This window comes from Grampus griseus (assembly GCF_964374135.1).
Source record: "Grampus griseus genome assembly, chromosome: 10".
Classification (NCBI taxonomy): domain Eukaryota; kingdom Metazoa; phylum Chordata; class Mammalia; order Artiodactyla; family Delphinidae; genus Grampus; species Grampus griseus.
In genome coordinates this window covers 83,692,096-83,711,240 of record NC_139004.1, presented here as the reverse complement: position 1 = coordinate 83,711,240, position 19,145 = coordinate 83,692,096, and the positions used below count along the sequence as shown (strand labels likewise).

At 45.0% G+C, this 19,145-nt stretch overlaps 1 protein-coding gene across 4 annotated transcripts in view; it reads right to left on the bottom strand.

The window, feature by feature from the left end:
• The window catches only part of MITF (melanocyte inducing transcription factor), a gene marked incomplete at its 5' end in the record, with an annotated part of 224,489 nt that extends 208,919 nt beyond the window's left edge, over window positions 1–15,570 (bottom strand). For 3 of the 4 annotated variants that reach the window (XM_082662710.1, XM_082662711.1, XM_082662712.1), the window contains one exon: window positions 15,326–15,561. In XM_082662710.1, the coding sequence (XP_082518836.1) occupies window positions 15,326–15,429 (104 nt within the window). Of the gene's footprint in view, window positions 1–15,325 lie in introns of all 4 variants that reach the window. The other variant, XM_082662713.1, reaches the window with a different exon arrangement.
• Between the last annotated feature and the right edge of the window lie 3,575 nt (window positions 15,571–19,145).

Below are 19,145 nucleotides of genomic sequence, written 5' to 3'. Positions count from 1 at the left end.
CTCCTGACTCCACAGTAGACTCAATAAATATTTACTGAATATTTTACCTCATAGGCAAGGAAAATTTACCGAAAGATCTTCCAAATAGTTCCCAAACCATGACTCTGAAAAAATAAGAGGGAGAGTTAGGGGCTTCCCTGGTGGCGCAGTGATTGAGAGTCCGCCTGCCGATGCAGGGGACACGGGTTCGTGCCCCGGTCCGGGAAGATCCCACATGCCGCGGAGCGGCTGGGCCCGTGAGCCATGGCCGCTGAGCCTGCGCATCCGGAGCCTGTGCTCCACAACGGGAGAGGCCACAACAGTGAGAGACCCGCGTACCGCAAAAAAAAAAGAGGGAGAGTTAGATCTCTTCACGTCCACCTCTTGAGACATCCAAGAAATAAATCTACTCTGAAAACTCCCCAAACTGCCTTGTCCATTTCCTCTTCCCTGAGCTATGAGTATCTTCAGTCTAACTCCAGCCTGCACAGCTGATTGATCCTCTTCTCTCACAAAAACACGGAGCTCACAAACCCATCCCACTGGGTGGTGTGAAGCCTGAGAAGGATGGTCAGTCAGAAGACTTCATTCTGTCCTGTGCTCCTGAGTTCCCCAAGCACACTGGATCTCACCCTAAAGAATCTAACTCTATGCGTCTTTCACCTCTGTGTGTGGGGCGGGGGGGGCCGTTACGCGGGTGTGGAGGAGGCAGGGGTGTTTCAATTACATGGAAAGAGGGAAACTGTCATTTTCCCTGTTTTGTTATAAAACTCAGGAAAGGAACTGTTTAGCCAAGAACCAAATTTCAATTAGTCAGGACAATACCAGAGAAAAGCTGAAGATACTCTGAAAAACACCCTTTTGAGAATCCTGTATGTGCTTGTATGAATATATGTATGGTTTCTGGTAGAAAATGTCTCCCATTAATTGGTAATCAAACTAGTTCCCACCCCTCTGCACACAACAGCTGAGAGGTGGCGGAAGTGGTCCAGAAGAATGCTGGGTGACAGCCAAGTCCAACTCCAGGTTTGAAAACTCACTGCATAAATCCCAAACGTGTGAGAACTGACTATATGGTTGGTTGTGACAACTGACTATATGTACTTAACAGTGACAAAACAATGGTAGAGTCAGCAGCACCTACACAGATGAACCACTTCTTTCATTCTTATGTAAACCCCTGAATTCTAATGGCAATGACACCAGGAGTAGCCCTTGGGTACAGTAGCAGGCAGAGAGCAGCAGTAATGCAGGTACAGCAGCAGGTGGAGCGGTAATTGGGGCAGCAGCATCTACTGCGCCCTTACTACAGGTAGTACTCTCACTACCTTACTGAATCTTCCCAGCCAGCCAATGAGGGAGGGACCCTCGTTACCCAGGTAATGCGTCTTAAGCTGTAACTGATGAAGACATCCACTTATGTGTGCAAGACAATGGGAATTTTCCTTCTAAGAAAGATGGTGGCTCTTCAAACTAACCCCCTTTCTGCTTTCTAGGGATCAGTTTAGCCACAGGTTTGGGGGAGAAATTTTGTGAGGCTCAAGCAAAGCATGTCATCTGATTGCGGTGATCGTTTCACAATGTATATGTATACCAAAGCATCAAGTTATACACCTGAAATATACACAGCTCTTATCTGTCAATCATACCTCAATAAAGCTGGAAAAAAGAAAAGAAAAGCAAGCTATCATGTTGGTGTGGGTACCTAGCCTCGCTACGCAGTGCTACTAGGAGGGATAAATCCTAGAAGAGTGAAAGATTTTGCGATTCAAGAATACAGGGGGGCTTCCCTGGTGGCGCAGTGGTTGAGAGTCCGCCTGCTCATGCAGGGGACACGGGTTTGTGCCCCGGTCCGGGAGGATCCCACATGCCGCGGAGCGGCTGGGCCCGTGAGCCATGGCCGCTGGGCCTGCACGTCCGGAGCCTGTGCTCCGCAACGGGAGAGGCCACAACGGTGAGAGGCCCGCGTACCGCAAAAAAAAAAAAAAAAAAGAATACAGGGTATTATGGCTTATACTGGATAGAGATAACTGTATAATGAGGCTGTCTTGTGAAATGTGAAAAGATAAAGCAGGAACTCACTACAGGCCAAGTTTAAATGTGAGAGGAATGACAGATACACGTGTGGACACAGCCGTGGAGCCCGGCTTCTACCCTGCATGGTGTTGCGAAACCCCAATTCGTGCATCTTATTATTTATTCCTCTACCTAGCTATAGTCTATCATTACGATGAAAGGAAACATGTTGATAAAGACAAAGACTGTTCTGGCAACAAAAGTAATGCCCTACCTGTAAATAGCATGTGCTGTCTTTAAATACCTCCCTGTTAGGCATCCCAAAGTTCACCACTATCTGATCTGCATCCACTCCCAAAGGTCCTGATGCTGATCATCCAACCGAGGGATGACCTGGCCCTACTTCCCTTCTCTTCTATGGACCCTCTTATTTCCTGCTGATTGCCTTTGAGTCGTTTTCTCTTAATGACAGCGTCTGAAACTAAAAAGTCATTTCAAGTCAAAAAACCTTGTTGGTGCTGTGGGCAAAGATGGAACCAGAATGAGGGCCCGGTTACGAGCACAAGAACCAAGGCTTCGGCCTGAGGATTTTACTCAAGTATTTCTTTTAATCCGCACAATTAACTACAACTTAGATCATACTATTATCCACTCACCCCACTTAGTCCTCTGTTGAAATAGAGGCTACAAGAATCACTTGCCCAAAGAGAGAAAAGCTAGTAAGTGGTCCAATTGAAATTTAAGTTAAAAATCCTTCTTCTCTCTGAAGGTTAAACCCAAAACTCTAGACTTCTTCGACTGGTTAGAGCTCTTAACCCGTTTACAATAAGAGCAGATTCTTTGCCAAAAAGCATCAGGGCTTTTTGTCTGGAGAAGGTCAGCATGCAGCAAAAGGAAAAAAATAAAAATAAAAATGCTTGGGTTTTAGTGGATTAAAAATAAGAGTAGGCTGAATCCCCTGGTAAGTAAGGAGTCCAGAACTGCCTTATAGGTCCTACTTGTCTGATACAACATTGACCCTGCCCTTCCCTCTCCGCCTGAAATGAGGATGGCCTGGTGAGATTCAGGATGAGGGAGACGATCTGTTATGTCAGGACACCCTAACATGTGACAAAACAGAGGCTGCCTGGTCGCAGTCACCCCGCCCCTCTGTTTTGGAAGCTCCCACACTCTACAAACTGTCTGGAATTCATTAAGAAGGGAAAACAGGCTGACAGTCGTATTTCAAATTTTATTCAGCAGAAATTTTGTGAAAAACAATTTGGTCATGTGGGCACACTCATAACCACCATTACCCTGTTTCTCCACCAAATCATTCAGTCAAGTGACTGCCGTGTGCTTCAAGTTTCACACTTTGTGAGTCTCCATTAAACTACAACCCTCCAAGATCTGGGCCAGGGCTCCTTATGGTAGTACAGCTAGCTTAACTCCAAGTCTCTTATTTAGAGATCACATCTGGACAACCAAGCATCCTACCTGGTTTCATTAACCTAAATCTGATAGCTAACTTTCTAGAGGGGATTTTCCTTTTTTTTTTTTTTTTTTAATCAGTGAGTGATTATTATCAATGATCATCTCTAGCCTGACCATAACAAGCAACATGGCGTTTTTTACGAAATGCACTCCAATCCAGGATATTTTTCATTCCAAAACAGGAACAATTTAATGTGGAGACAAAGGATTTATGGTAAAAGCATTAGGGAAGTAGTTTGCAAACTTGAGTGTGCATCAGCATCTCCTGGAGGACTTGCTAAAAGACACAGACTGCTGGGACTCCCCACCAACAGTTTCCGATTCAGGAGGCATAGGGTCCGAGAACGTGCATTTCAAACAAGTTTTTAAGTGACGCTGAAGCTGCTGGTCTGCGGGCCACATTTTGAAAACCATTGCTCTAAGGTGGTGGTGGTAGTGACGGATGTATTGTTGCTGTTGGAAAGTGGGGCAGTGATTTAATCCATGAACTTGGAATAGGAAGCACTGCATAGAGGTGGGATTCTGAGAACGGATCAGCTCGGGCAGCCCCCACTCAGGTGGCAGGAAATCCAAATTAACCGTCTTTACTCAGAAAAAGAAGTTATTGATAAAATAACAGAAAATTCCAAGGATAAACCTAACCAAAGATAGGCACAACTTGATCCAGAAGCTAAAACCCTACTACTAGGGCCATGGCAATGAAGGTTAGCTATCCATGGGAAGGGTGTTCTCTTTTCTAGGACAGTGCTGTTGACACCCAGCTGGGGTCTCTATTCCCCAGTTCCCACCCCTGCATCCAGATCTCGGTATGAACCTGGTCCTTGCCAAAAGAATATGAGCAAGAGTGATGCCTGTCACTTTGGGACCCTAGTTGTGCCTTCTCCTCTTCCTTTCCACCACCAGACACAAAAGATGCCAGGGTTCTAGGCAATGGCAGAACCAGAAGATAGACGGAGACTGGGTTCTTGATTTGTCATACGGAGGAAAGCTGTCTGCCAACCAGGAACTACTACCTATGTGACTATCGCCTGCCACTTCCTTATAGCAACTAACGTTAACCGAATACAAGGGCTTTGTTTTTCTCTGCCTCCAAGATAAGGCTTTATTCTCGAGCACAACACCTTCCCAAGTTCAAGATCAACGGAAATAAAGGGAGACTCTCTTTCTGTTAGCACCCAAGCAAATCCCTGGGATGCGTGACATCAGTCAACGTGTAACTCCCTGAAAGCAATCCCTGTGATACAGAAGAGTGGCTAAGTCTGTGTCGAATTCTCCACCCCAAAGCCATGACACTCAAGCACGTGGGCTAAGCATGTGGGAAGGGGTTGTTATAAAAATTTGGAAAAGTGACTACAGGCAGGCAAAATACATTTCCTCTACTGTCCACTAGGGGAAATGCATAAGCAAAGGGAAGCTGGCTGCCAGTGAGATCTGATCAGAAAGATGTCAGGTATATGAACCCAAGAGCAAGCAAGAGGGATACCCTAAGCCAGCAGTGACCTGTGCATCGCTGACCCCAGAAACAAATCCCAATTAATTGTACTTGCCACTCAGCCCCCTACCATTAAAGCATGCATCTTAGTGACTATGATACTATGACCAAGCAAGCACCATCAGATCCTCTCTCTCATTCATTTCTGAATCAACAAGGATTTAAAACATCCACACACAATCAGTATCATTAGAACTGCATTCCAAGACCCCATCGTTTAGCATTTATACATCTAGCCTTTATCTAGATAACACATGATTAGTGTTTATCTACCTAAAGACCAGTGGATTAATGACCATGCCAAGGTGATGCAAGATGTGGTTCCAAAAAGTCTACCCACCGATTGTCAATACACCACAAGCCAGTGGCCAACCTCTCCAAGTTACTCTCCAAGCACACTTCTTTGCAGCAAACGGGCCAACTTTTATTTGGAATGTCACCAGGAATAGTGCCAATTGCTTATATTTTTAGAGACTGTTTTACATAAGCTACTGTAAACTCTACCTTGAAAAATAAATAGAATTTTCAAGAATGCATAGTTGATGTCATCCTTTTCCCTTGAAAGTAAATGACCCTAACTGGCCAATACTATTTTAATGTTTATTCATAGTCATTCTCTGCCCCAAGTATTATAAATTTGTTGCAAAGTGTTCTATTGGCTGAGGTGCCAATATTCTAAATTTAGGTGGTGTGATTATGCAGGCTTAGTAATACCACAGAGCAAAGCTGACCCTGAAATAATACCTTTTCATCATTGGTGAAAAACTTCAAATGCAAAAAAATAGAACAAAAATATACCCAGTCCTTTTGATGGAGAAGGGATTGTTACAGTATTGGTGTGTCTGTGAATACTATCTCCAGCTCTTTGGGACAGACTCACTCAAGAGGAACAAGGTGGCCACATCTCACTGAGGTGCCCAGGTAGACTATATGGGGACTGTACTAGATTCCAAATTAAACAGGAAAATCATCTTTAGGATTTCTGTGTGCTCTTCCCTACACCAAGTTTCAAATCACCAGTTATAAAAATAAAATGTATGTTTTGAAAAACATGCTTTTTAGAACCAGTTAATATTTAGGAACATATCACAATAAAGGTACCGAAGTAAATATAGCATTCCTGTCTGTCTATTTTATCCTAATCTCACATACAACCTTAACCACCGGGCTAAATAAATCTTCTCTGCCTCAAATCTTCTTCCCATGGAAGCAAGTTAAGCTTCCCAGAAGGAAAACCTATCCTACAAGCAACAGCTACACATGCTCCCACCAGTGGGGACAACACCTTTCCCATCTGCCCTTGACCATGTGGGAAAATAGGGGAATGTGTGTGAATGAGTCAGCAAGTTACCCCACTCTGGGGAGGGGGCGGGGAGGGCCCAGGCCACAGATGCCTTCCTGAAATTGCTCAATAACCCACAATTTTCTTATAGAAAGACATGATTCTACCAGTGCCTTCCCTAAACCTACAGCTCACTATGGTTGGATTTAAAATATTTGTTCCCACACGACCCAGGATTTTTTCCTTTTGAAAGTTACCACTCCGTGGGCACTTCAATTAAAGAACACAGCTACTGAAATTCGAATGCTTTGAAGATTTCTTTCATAAAGGGTCAAATTAAAAACACACCATTGCCTGTGGATGTCAATGTTAATGAAAGGTCGAAGTGGTGTGTGGGAGAAGAGGCTTCTTTTCCTTTCTGCACCAACGCTGACATTTTCACATCAGTGTAGACAGGAAGCGTGTGATCTAGGGGCTGAAACACAGGACTGGGAGTCAGGAGTTCTACATGGGTCATTTGTTTGTGGTGTGCGTCTTTGGTGAAATCAATCTCAGGTTTTACTGTTTAATCCTAGATGACTTGGACCTCTCCTTTGTGCCAAAAAGTAATTCAAAATGCAGCCAAAAATCATTCCTAAACTAAACATAAGGGAAGTATGCTCAGACCTCAATGATCTCAGTGCAACAACAGTGAGATGAGCAAGGGGACAATTCGAGTAAGATGATCCTGGAGGAAAGAAAGGATAACAAAAATAACAAGGCCCATCTCCACGTTTAGTCCAGGGGTAGATTTATGAAGACAAGTATACATCTCTGACTCACTTGACATTAGGAAAACACTTAAGACCAAGTTATAAACACTTATGGGGAAGATTAATGTCTGCATTTCTTCTTCTACTATTCATATATTACCTTACAATTACCTTAAACCAGTCCTATGTGTCTTCCTGAGCAACTATAAAGGTCAAGCCTACTGTTAACTCTTTACACACATTACCTTTCACCTTCACAGCACCCTTCCAAGGTAGCTATTGCTCCATTTTACAGAGGAGGGAACCCAGGTTCAGAGAGGTTGGCGAACTTGTCCAAAGTCACACAGCTAATGAGTGACAGCACCAAGATCTGCACATTTAACTCACACATTCAGTGCCTCAAAATCACTTCTTCCATGAGGTCATTCCTAAAGACCCACCCAATAAAGCCCCTTCTTTCCCAGTCACACTCTATCAATAACATTCTATTTAGTTTTCATAGCACCAAAACTTATCTTGTTCATCTATTTAGTTCATTATTAGCTATGCCCCCACCTCCAAGACAGGAGCACCATACTAGCAGGAACCTAGTCTGTCTGGTTCTACTTTTGATTCCCTACAGCTGGCGAAAAGCTGTCACACGATAGGCACTTAATAAATAAGTGTTGTAAGGAAGGAAAGGAGGAAGGGAAGGAAGAGAAGAAAAACAAACAAATCCAGGTCCTTCTGACCCCAAAGTGATACTGCCTTTGCTGAAAGTGACTGAGGGATGTTTTAGAAATGACTTAGGGAAGACAACAGGAGCTCACGACTTTGAGATACCATTTATATCTTTGTGTGCCTTTCTCTCACCGGTATCACCACTCTCCAAAGCACTGCATCCCTCTCAGCCTGCCCTGGTTCAACTTCTGTGTAAACACTCCAAAGGTGTACGTCTTTATTCTTCATGATGTGCAAGAAAGGTCACGGAAAGAAAGACGCAGCAAAGAAAGAAGGAGGCCATGTTTAAGACCCAACCTAGGGCTTCCCTGGTGGCGCAGTGGTTGGGAGTCCGCCTGCCGATGCAGGGGACACGGGTTCGTGCCCCAGTCCGGGAAGATCCCACATGCCGCGGAGCGGCTGGGCCCGTGAGCCATGGCCGCTGAGCCTGCGCGTCCGGAGCCTGTGCTCTGCAACGGGAGAGGCCACAACAGTGAGAGGCCCGCGTACCACCAAAAAAAAAAAAAAAAGACCCAACCTAGAGAAACGAGGAGCATGGTCCTCCTCCCCAAGTCCTCAGGAACAGAAAGAGGTGTGCGAGTTTCAACAGAGATCCCAGACCTGCCTGCAGGTCCTCTCACCCTCAGCCCTCAGCTGCCTCAGGAAAGATGCAGACTTCATGGCTTGCTTTAATTCCTTGCCCTCAAGTACACAGTGTTCACCAGACTCACAAAATCCTCCTTATAAACTTCACATTTGTCTTTACAATTTCAAAAGCCTGTGGTGACTCCATTAACTATCTTTGACCCATCTTCTGGACTATTTTCTTCAAATAATGCATATTTGGAGATGAGTCAAACATATTTTTATAATTTAGTTCGATGAGATGGACCTAACAGCAAAGTACGTTTCATACTTAAAACACACACACAAAATAAATGAAACTCTTGCTTACTGTCCTTGAAAAATGACAAAAAAACATTTAGCCAGAGTTTTTTCCCCCCCTATTATTTATCCTAATACTGCCAGTTCTGAAACAAAGCAGTTGGAAGCAGAAATTTAGTAACTTTGATTTGTCCCAAGATACATTTTTTTACACTGAGGTCCTATTCCTGACAGTAAGCACATGTGACCTGTTCTAAAAAAAGGATATTTTCCACTTCTTGCACAACTGGAGCAGATATAAACATCAGCCTGTGCAAACTGCCCTGCAGAACTCAAAAGGGAATTAAAAACACACACACATACATACACTTAAATAATTCTATAAATAGCAGTACTCAGGAAAAGGAAATCTCCAATAACACACAAAACCAACACTTAGAATTCCACTTTAATCAAGTTTTCCATCTAATCATATCACACAAGCAATCTGCATAATAAGATCTGAACACCTGCCAGGTTAAGGCACCCCAATCTTGTCTCTTTTGCTTCAGGTACGTAATTCTGTACGTGCTTTATTGTTGTTATAAGGAGGGGGAAAATTGCAATCATGGTAAAGTAGAAGAGAAGGAACTGATATTACCTACTAACATGTGCTAGGCACCCTGCAAAGCACTTTTACATGTGTTTTCTCACTTTTAAAACTTCACCAACCCTAAGAGGACGGTTCTACTGATCCCACTTTACAGGTAAAGAAATCGAGACTCCAAGAGGCTAAGCATCTTGTCTTGAACGCAGACACGGGTGTTAAGTGGCAAAGCCATGGGCACAGCACTTAAGCACAGCTACTTCTGAACCTGTCCACATGCATCCAGTCTCTGCCACCCCAGGTGCCCAAAGACCACAAGGAAGAGCTGGGATTCTGGTTAGAAATATAAAAGGCAATCAGAAATCCTAAAAGTCTGTTTTAAGCTTATGCCTTCCAAGGCGTCTAACATTTTATTTAATGTTATAAAGAAATATATTTGAGTATTGCTTGACCTTCAAGGCCAAATTGAATACGCTTATTCACTGACAAAATTGAGCCTCAATTTCCCTTCCTCTATTAAATTCCCATTGCTGATGCCCACGCCCCACGGTGATCACACTCCATCCTGTTTGTCTGGCTGGATCTACATGTTCTCTTTCCCTCACCCCACTGAGGCAAGTTTTGGAGAAGGTGCAGCATGATTTCCCATGGGCAGGCCCCGCGTCTTGCACATGGCAGCACAGACCAGCGCATGAGAGCACGGGCCCAGAGCCAGATCCAAGCCCATCTACTTACTACGCCTTAGTTTTCTTCTCTGTAAAATGAGAATAATAAAAATAAATACACCAAAGGTTGAAGTGAGAATTAACTGCATTAATTCAAGTAAAATATTCAGAATCATTCCTGGCATGTAGTAAGCACTGCATAAGTTTTACCTGTTTTCAAAATTATAATTAACACTATTTTTCTCATTTATTATTATCATTTTATGTGGGTTTTGCAAGATAAAGTTAACACACATAAAAACACTTAGAACAGAGGCTGGCACACAGTGTGGCCTCAGTTAACGTTAGTTGGGTTTATTGGTATTAATTTGCATGTACTCAACAGATATATATTGAATATGAATTTGTATGTATGTGCTGACACCACAACTGTTTTTTTTTTAAACCAGCATAAAGAAACTGTTAAGGACCAGATCAAAATTATAAAATGTGAAAGATTTATCTGCAGCACCTCATTAGGAGGAAAGCAAAAAGGGTTTTACCAAACTTGGGGTAATTTTATGGCATAAAAACACTGGCCTTAGAGAAGAAAGCCAGAGTCAACCAAACGCGAACCCTTTCTGGAAGGTCAGGACTCTCTGCTAAGTAATAAAGAAATAACAACAAGAACAACATCTGCTAACATTTACGGAGCACTTACCATGTGCCCAGCACCATGCTAATACTTTTCCATAGCCAATATCACAGTTAATGTCCTTAAGACTCCTACTAGGAGGCAGGCCCCCCCACTTGCCAGATGAAGAAACTGAGGTTAAAGGTCACCCAGCCTCCCCAAGGTCACCCAGCTTGTTAGGGACAGACAGAAATGCCAGAACAATGCTCTTAATCTCCACGCAAAGTAGTTCCCTGCGGATTGGACAGATAAAAAAATCAAGAAAACTTTCAGAAATCAATAAAAGATGGACAGTTCTGTCTTGCCAAGAATGGATTATCATTTCATAAACGAAAGGGTATGTTCAGTAGGAAGACAGGAGGGAAAAATCTCAGAATAAGTCCAAGAAATGACAGTAGCCTTGCATAGAAATACGTGTGTGTGAGTGTGCATGTGACACAACAGCTTTTTTCTTTATCATTTCGACACAAACCTGTGACTGCTTCACACACACCTCTTTGAATCAGCATTTGAGAAACACTGCTGTATCTCGTCCTGCCATTATAAACCTAATACTTTCATTCCCATTTCTTATTTGTGGGAAGTTAAATAACCATTATCTAAACCATTATTAAAACTTTGAGTAGAGGAGAAACTGGAATTAGATTAAGCCAATTCTGAAGTCTGCCCAGGAAAAGGGCATTAGCAGCTACAAAATCACAGAATTTAGCACCGCGTAAAGGAAACAAAAGAACCATGAACCTGAAAGATGCTACCATAGTTTTTAATGTTTTTTTTTCAGGACCCAAAGCCCTACAGAGTCCCTTCCCTGCTAGGAGCCCATTCAACAGTTCCACATCTGACCCTGACCCGACTGTGCCAACGTGTGAACTCTGGGTTCACCCCCTCATATTCGGCACTCTTCCTCTGCCACCCACCATTCAGGGCTCATTCCCAGGAGAACACACAAATGTTTCAAAAACCTTTGGGGAGGAACCAAACTGCAAACAGTTCTTCATGAGAACCTTTTCTCATAGTGTGTGTCTTCCACCGTACGACACAGCTTTGCCCGTCCCTGTGAACAAAACGGGGTTCCCATCATGTAAATCCATCAGCTTCACACTCCTAAAGGCCAGGAGGTCTGGGTTAGGAATGAAACTGTCTCTCCTCATCAAATACCTGCACATCTGAGCTTAGCCCAAATGAAGAATATAAAACTCCTCTTTGGACAGACCCTGGTGGATACCTATTTTAAAAGAAACCAGAACCAAACCCCCCCATCCTGAGTGGGATGCAAAGGGATAAAGCAACACATATTCAAACGACAAAACACTATTGGGCCGGGCATTGTCCTAGGCCAGTCAGCCTGCAACAGGGGTGAGTCTGTCCCCCGTGGACATTGGTGGTGTCTGCAGACAAATTTGGTTGTCACAGCTGAGGGAGGGGAGCTACTGGCCTCTAGCAGGTGGAGGCCTGGGATGCTGTTAAATATCCTGCAATGCCCAGGATAGCCCCACATCAAAGAGCTATCCGGTCCAAAGTGTCAACAGCACTGAGGTTGAGAAACTCTGTTCTAGGCTCTGGGGACACCACAGTAAACAAGGAAGAGACAGAAGTCCCTGCCCCCTTGGACCCTGCAGTCTAGTGTGGAGAAACATATCATAAATGGAACACATTAGAAAAGTATAGACTATGTTATAATGTAAGTACTATGGAAAAAAACAGAGCAGGGCGAGGAAGACTGAGAGTTTGGAGGGAGAGCCACTGCATAGAGCGTGGTCAAGTAGGCTCGGTGGGAATGACATTTAAAGGAAGATGTGAAGTTGGTTGGGGAAGGAACGAATGCTATTGCTCTCCGGACAAAGAGAGAAAGAGGGGTCAGCAAGTGCAACATACAAAGGCCCAGAGGTGGAAGGGTCTGGAGTATTCCGGGAATGGTGAGGACACTGGCTGGAGCAGAGGGAGCCAGGAGAGTGGCAGCAGGAGATACAGTGAGAGCAGACAGGAAGCTTTCCCATACAATCTGCCTGGTACCATTTTAAGGGTCTCGAGTTTTACTGATATTAGGAGCTACTGGAGTGTTTTGAGGGTTCTGAGGAGAGAATGACATGATGTAACACATTTTAACACGGGGTTTCTCAACCTCAGCAGTGACAATTTGGGGTCAGATAATTCTTCATTGTGGGGCTGTCCTGTGTACTCGAGAATGTTTAGCAGCATCTCTGGCCTCTACTTAGTAGAGGCCAGTAGCAACCCCCATCCATTGTGGCAACCAAAAATGTCTCCAGACATTGCCAAATGACACCTGGGGGGCAAATCACTCCTAGGTTGAACACCAGTTTTAACAGGAACATTTTGGCTCCTGTGTGAAAAAACCACTGAAAGCGGGTAAGGACGAAGGCAGGAGACCAGGTAAGGGACAGTCACCCAGGTGAGGGCGGGTGGCAGTTTGAACCAAAGTGGAGGCAGAGGAGTTGGTGACAAGTGGGCAGATTCTAGACATATTTTCAACTCCAAGAGACAATCCAGAAAATAAAACTGAGAGACAAAATAGTTGCAGCAGTCTTCACCTTCCAATTTCAACTTTTTCTAAGCAAAATTAAAAAAAGGGAGGTGCCCCGGCAAAGACTTAACGACAAAAAGCCACGAGGAGGCCCTGAACGTGCAACCCTTGTAGAGTCATACAACAGATGTTGATGACAGTACATTAGACAACTGTGGAAAACAGTACTATACGGAAATTTTGCCAACCCCATATATTTATTCACAGATTTTATTTCACTGGTTTATTTCAAAGAGCATGTGTCTGCTCCACAGACAAGTTTTACAGCGTTTTTAATTTAGCCTTCCTCTGCACACCAGTTCTGTCCCGCACCTGTTTCCAGCTTCAACGTGTGAAGCCAGAGCTTCCCACATCCCCGAATTTTTCTTTACACGTGCAAGCTAGCTCCTGAGCACGTTCAACCCTTGCAAGCCTTTTTCTTCTTCTTTTTTTTTTTTTTTGCCGACTCTGAAAAAGAACAGGCCCCAAATCCTCCAACGTGAGTTTCATGACATTCACTTGGGTTTTTCCAGATGGTATTTTCCTCGCTCTCTCAAACTCATTTATATTATTTATCAGCTACCATCAAAAAGGTTCCAAACAGTCCGGTTATTTCTTTCAGGACCACACACACACACACACACACACACACACACACACACTCTCTCTCTCATTCTGGCCATGTAAGCATTTGCTTATAGAAGCAAAAGCAGAGACTGCTCGGTAAAACACTGGTCCCTTCAGCCGAATGCAGATAAAGCCCCAATGAGCATAACCAACAATACCCTTTACACACTATTACTCCACACCCCCAACCCCCAATGCACACAATCTAGGCTCACACACAAAACAGCCATTATGAAGAGAAACCATCAACTAAAGGCTGGTTTTAGGCAACTAACTGCACAGGAGGTTTCCTTCCAATCTCTGTTAAGCATCTGCCAAGAGGCTGCTTCAGCCACCCAGTCAGTGGGTGCGCTGTTCCCACATTTTCTTCCCCGAAGTGGATTCAGACTCTCACACAGCCCCGAAAGAAGCAAACCTGGCTACACTTTCCACTAGATCAAGTACCAGAGCCATGTGCCCCAGCAGCTAAGATCACACCACCTCACTCCTGATTCAGCTGTCTCTCTTGATTCACCCTGATTTCTGGACCCTCCTCCCCTCGGCCAGCCAGGGCCCTTCACCCAGGCCCTACCCACCGAGAGGGGCGGGAAGGAAGGTCTGAGAAGGGTGCAGAAGCACTGCAGAACCTTCCAGTTTCAGCCTCATCTTACCTCACACTGAGAGAGGTGGAACTAAACCCTCTCTACTCACGGCCTCAAATGACCATCTCCCTCTTAGTAAACATTGGAAATGTCCTGAGTAGCCACAGGGCAGAGAGAAAGGAAGACACCCAACCCGTTCCGATGGACGAGTGGGAACGGAGCCAGCATAGGAAGTGGGCACTAGGGGTGGTGGGGCGCCAGAACAGCAGATGTCTTCATTCCTCTCCCAAAAAGTTTTTTAAATCCCCAGAGAATTAAACACTTGTCGCTGCCCAACAGGGGACACTCCCCAAACCCTCCATCTGAAAGCTTCTTCCCCTCCAGGGAAGGCCTGCATTTGAACGGAACCCTATAGCCCGAGGAGTTCAAGCTGGACGAGGAGACACGCCCCCCCGCTCCCGCCACCCCCCTCCGGCTGCTCGCCACCCCCCGCCCCTCCCGCGCTGGGGTGCAGCGGCCGGGAAGGTGAGGGGCGGGCCTTGGGAAACCTCACCTGGAGGCCGCCTGGGGCGGGTTTTCCCAGAGGGGTGGTCGGACTCCTAAGAGGCAACAACACAGGAACTAATTGCTTCCCTCTAACATCGCGCTCGATCCACCCCAAGCTCTCCCTCTCCAAGTGTTCAGCCCGCTGGGATATTCAGGAAAAGGATTCACTCGAAACTCTTTTTCCTCCTTCCCATCCGGACAGCGTCCGGGCCCGGCGCTCCTCCTCCCCCACCTCCGCGCCGCGGCACTCCCCAGCCCCCAACAGCTCTCAGCAGCTGGTATCCCCAACCGAGGGTCCCCTCGTCCGCGCGGCCCGTCCCGGGCTGCCCGCCGCGCCCCCAAAGTGCGCCTGGGCGGAGAACCCCGTTAGCGCACCGGCCCAGCGGTCACGGCCCCCAACTGCGGGGGATCAGTTCGCCCTCTGCCCCGGGGCAAGGGCACGGGGTCCTTGTCCCAGAGCCCCGGCGAGCGGCTTTCCTCGCCCCAGGGTGGGAGGCGCGGGGTTCCCTAGCCGCCGGCCGCGCCTCCCTCCAGCTGTCACCACTCACCTGCTCTTCAGAGGTTGACTCTTGAGTTCGTAATAGGTTTTGGGCTCTTCGTGAAACTCCTCCCCGACTTCGAAATCCGGCACGATCCCCGATTCCGACTGCATGGCTCCCGCTTCCCGTCCTCCCACTGCTCCAAAGTGAGAAGCGAGCCTGGGGCCGGAGGGGAGGTGGCGGGGCCTGGGTCCCCCGAGCGGTGCGCCCCCGCGCAGTGCAGAGCTCAGCCCGCTGGCCCGCGGCGGCCGCCAACCCAGGCGCCCGGAGTTTACACTCGCACCCAGGCGGGAGGGGCGGCTGCCCGGCGCCGCCTGGGATCTGTAGTCCCTGCCGGGCGGGGTACTCCCGGCTTGCCAGGAAAGCCGCTGCCCCTAAAACTACAATTCCCAGAAGGCCAAGCGAGGGCAGAGGCAACGTGGTAGACACCGCTAGTGCAACTCCTGTTTGGATTCATTGTCAATGTCAGCAGCTCCTGTCCCTCCTCTCTCGCCACTTGCTTCAACGGTACAGACGTGGCTATTTAATATTAATAAGAACGGACTCAGCCCTGCTCTCCTACCATCACTCCTCCTCCCAGCTCACACATTCGCGAGGGCACGCCAAGTCCTTATTTTTTTAAAAAAAGGGTTTTGACACTGAAAAGTTTCAGCCTTCAAGCCTCCCTTAAAATAAGACTTTCTGTCAGGCTACATGCTTCCCAGCGCTGCTGCGACAAATCCACTTGTCCTCGGTTTGGAACTGAGTGAAGGAACTTTCCTTCACTTTGTAAGTAAAACAGTACTGTAGCAAGTGTTCTTGTGCGTTCCTTTTCCGTAACTAACTCAATCTGGGCTTTTACAATACTGTTCAGCCATCTGGATGACTCTCCCCTTTATCCAATTAGCCACTTCTAATCTAAAGCGGTACTTGAAAGGTGCGGTTAATTTTAAAACGCACGAAGTTACAAAACAGCGTCGTCACTGTCTGCTTTTAATTTCTCAGTTGGCTGGGAGTTCAAATGAGATTGTCCTGACATTTCAGACGTGCAGTTGTGGGGATCGTGAAATGTACAAGCGTCAACCCCCCACCCCCACCCCACCTTCCCGGCACTCATTTAGGTAACAGATTAACAGGCTCTGTTATGGCTCGTTTGAACTTCCAGTCTTTCCCTCTGATCAGTTTCAGTAGAGTGTTTTCCTCCTTTTAAAAGTGTTTTGAGGCATCAGGGAGGAAGTAGAGAGTTACAGGGTGGCTTTTAAAGTTCTAAGACCCACAGTTGAAATCCCGAGTCCTTCTCTAAAGTGCTGTGTAATCGTCAGCTTGTCACTTGATTCCTAGAAGCCTTAATTTCTTCATCTGTAAAGGAGGAGATTGGCAAACTTGTTTTTTGAAGCTGTTGCAAGGTCAAATGCAAGAGAGTGATTTGTAATCTATAAAAATGCTGCTCAATGGTCAGTTTTATTTATTAGATCTTGAAGATATACCTTTCAGACTAACACTTCATCTGTGAGTTTGTCCTTTCAAAAGTAATAAATTAAATGATCACCCTGGGAGAAAACTCTAAGGAGGCTAGACTAATAAATGGGCACCTCCCAGGAGTTGGCTGTTTGCTAGTTTGCCTCACATGAGGCATTTTTAAGTTCACATTAGGTCCATACCATTAAAATATGACAGAACATGAACCTTCCTAAGAAAAATATGCTTTTTGTGCTCATGAATATGGGATCCCAGATTCCATGATAGAGACTGCTGGAAATTAGATGTTAAAAGTTTAAAAAAAAAAGTGTTATTCTCTGCCAGAAGGGAGAGGAAATGTAAAACATGCAGGAAACATTGAGTCTAGACTCCTAGTCTCATCTTGTTTCTCAACTGTAGGTGGTTGGAATGTGGTAGAAGGGGTTGATTATCATAATAAGTTTGGGGTATTACAGGCATTTAAGGGGTATGGGCCAGAGATGCTATACATCTTGCACAATGACAAACTGTCTTGTCCAAATATCATTGGTACCCGCGTTGAGAAACACTGGAGTCTTCTTAATCTTCTAGTTCACCAGAAGCCTTTTAATGTGAGGAAAGCTATGGACCCTCTCCCCAGAAAATGTAGATGAAAACAAGATTCTTGTGCATAATTTTGGTCTGTTGACCTTTAAAGGCTATCAAGGACTTCAGTTAGAACTGTAGTTTATAACCTCTTTAGAACTATAATGAAACAGTCCATTTTGTCATTATATCCAATAGTGACCTGCTAGACCTAAGGGACCACACCCAAAGGGGAAAAAACTGTCAGAAAAGCTAACACACCTGAACTTAGCTCCAACTAAGTAAGCTTGCCCATAGGTACACAGAGAAAGCTGTTATTTTTTCCCCTACACCTTTTCTTCTGATCTCATCCTACTCTTGGTTCGTCCTACTCTTCCATTACCTATAGTAGGGTTACTGATGGCAGTGCCATCGCTACCCAGTGGGAATGGATATGTGACTAGTCCTGAGCCACCAGTGGGTCCATTTTCCTAGCATGGTGATTCCTTTAGGGATGGACACAGTACCCTAACATGACTAGAAGTCCTCCTTGGGACTTTTCTTCTAGGGCAACTGGGGAAGACTGTCTGATTCTTGGAAGCACAGTGCTGGATGGAAGGAACACTAGAGCTTATTACTTATGGCCCCAAAGGGAAGCTGATCAAAAACGAGAGAGAATGAGACAAGATCAACAATCAAAGAGAAGCGGAAACAAGCAAAACTGAGAAATAGAAGACAACGATAACATTGTTTCAGCTCCCTGTTCCAACCATACCTGAAACCAGATATCCTTGGACTTTTCAGATATATGAACCAAAAATTTTTTTTCTTTTTAGTGGAACTGTTTTGGTTTACGCTTCTGTCACTTGCAACCAAAAGAGCTTTGAGTAATTACCTTAAAAACCTTTTACTCCATTTAATGGACAGTTTTCTGTGGACTTCCATACCATTAATTCATGTAACAAAAAGTTGGGGATGGCCCCCTGGCAGATGACCCCTGTAATCCCTCTTCATTAGTGAATTAAACCCTAGGAGTAGATGCCTCTTCTTTTAAAAAGGTGATAAAGATTAATAGCTCCATACATTTCAACCAAGGACCATGCCTGTTAAAAGCACCAAGGCAATGGCTAGAGACTGTAATTATTGTCATTAATAATATGACCTATATTTATGTAATACTTTACTTTTTATACACATTTGTCACATGGACCTCTTATTGGAGCACTTAAAAATCCAGCAAGGGGAAAGAAATCATAAAGATCAGAGCAGAAATAAATGAAATAGAAACAAAGAAAACTATAGCAAAGATCAATACAACTAAAAGCTGGTTCTTTGAGAAGATAAACAAAGTTGATAAACCTTTAGCCAGACTCATCAAGAAAAAGAGAGAGAGGACTCAAATCAATAAAATTAGAAATGAAACAGGAGAAGTTGCAACGGACACCACAGAAATACAAAGCATCATAAGAGACTACTACAAGCAACTCTATGCCAATAAAATGGACAACCTGGAAGAAATGGACAAATTCTTAGAAAGGTATAACCTTCCAAGACTGATCCAGGAAGAAACAGAAATATGAAAAGACCGATCACAAGCACTGAAATTGAAACTGTGATTAAAAATCTTCCAACAAACAAAAGTCCAGGACCAGATGGCTTCACAGATGAATTCCATCAAACATTCAGAGAAGAACTAACACCCATCCTTCTCGAACTCTTCCAAAAAATTGCAGAGGAAGGAACACTCCCAAACTCATTCTACAAGGCCACAATCACCCTCCTACCAAAACCAGACAAAGATACTACAAAAAAAGAAAATTACAGACCA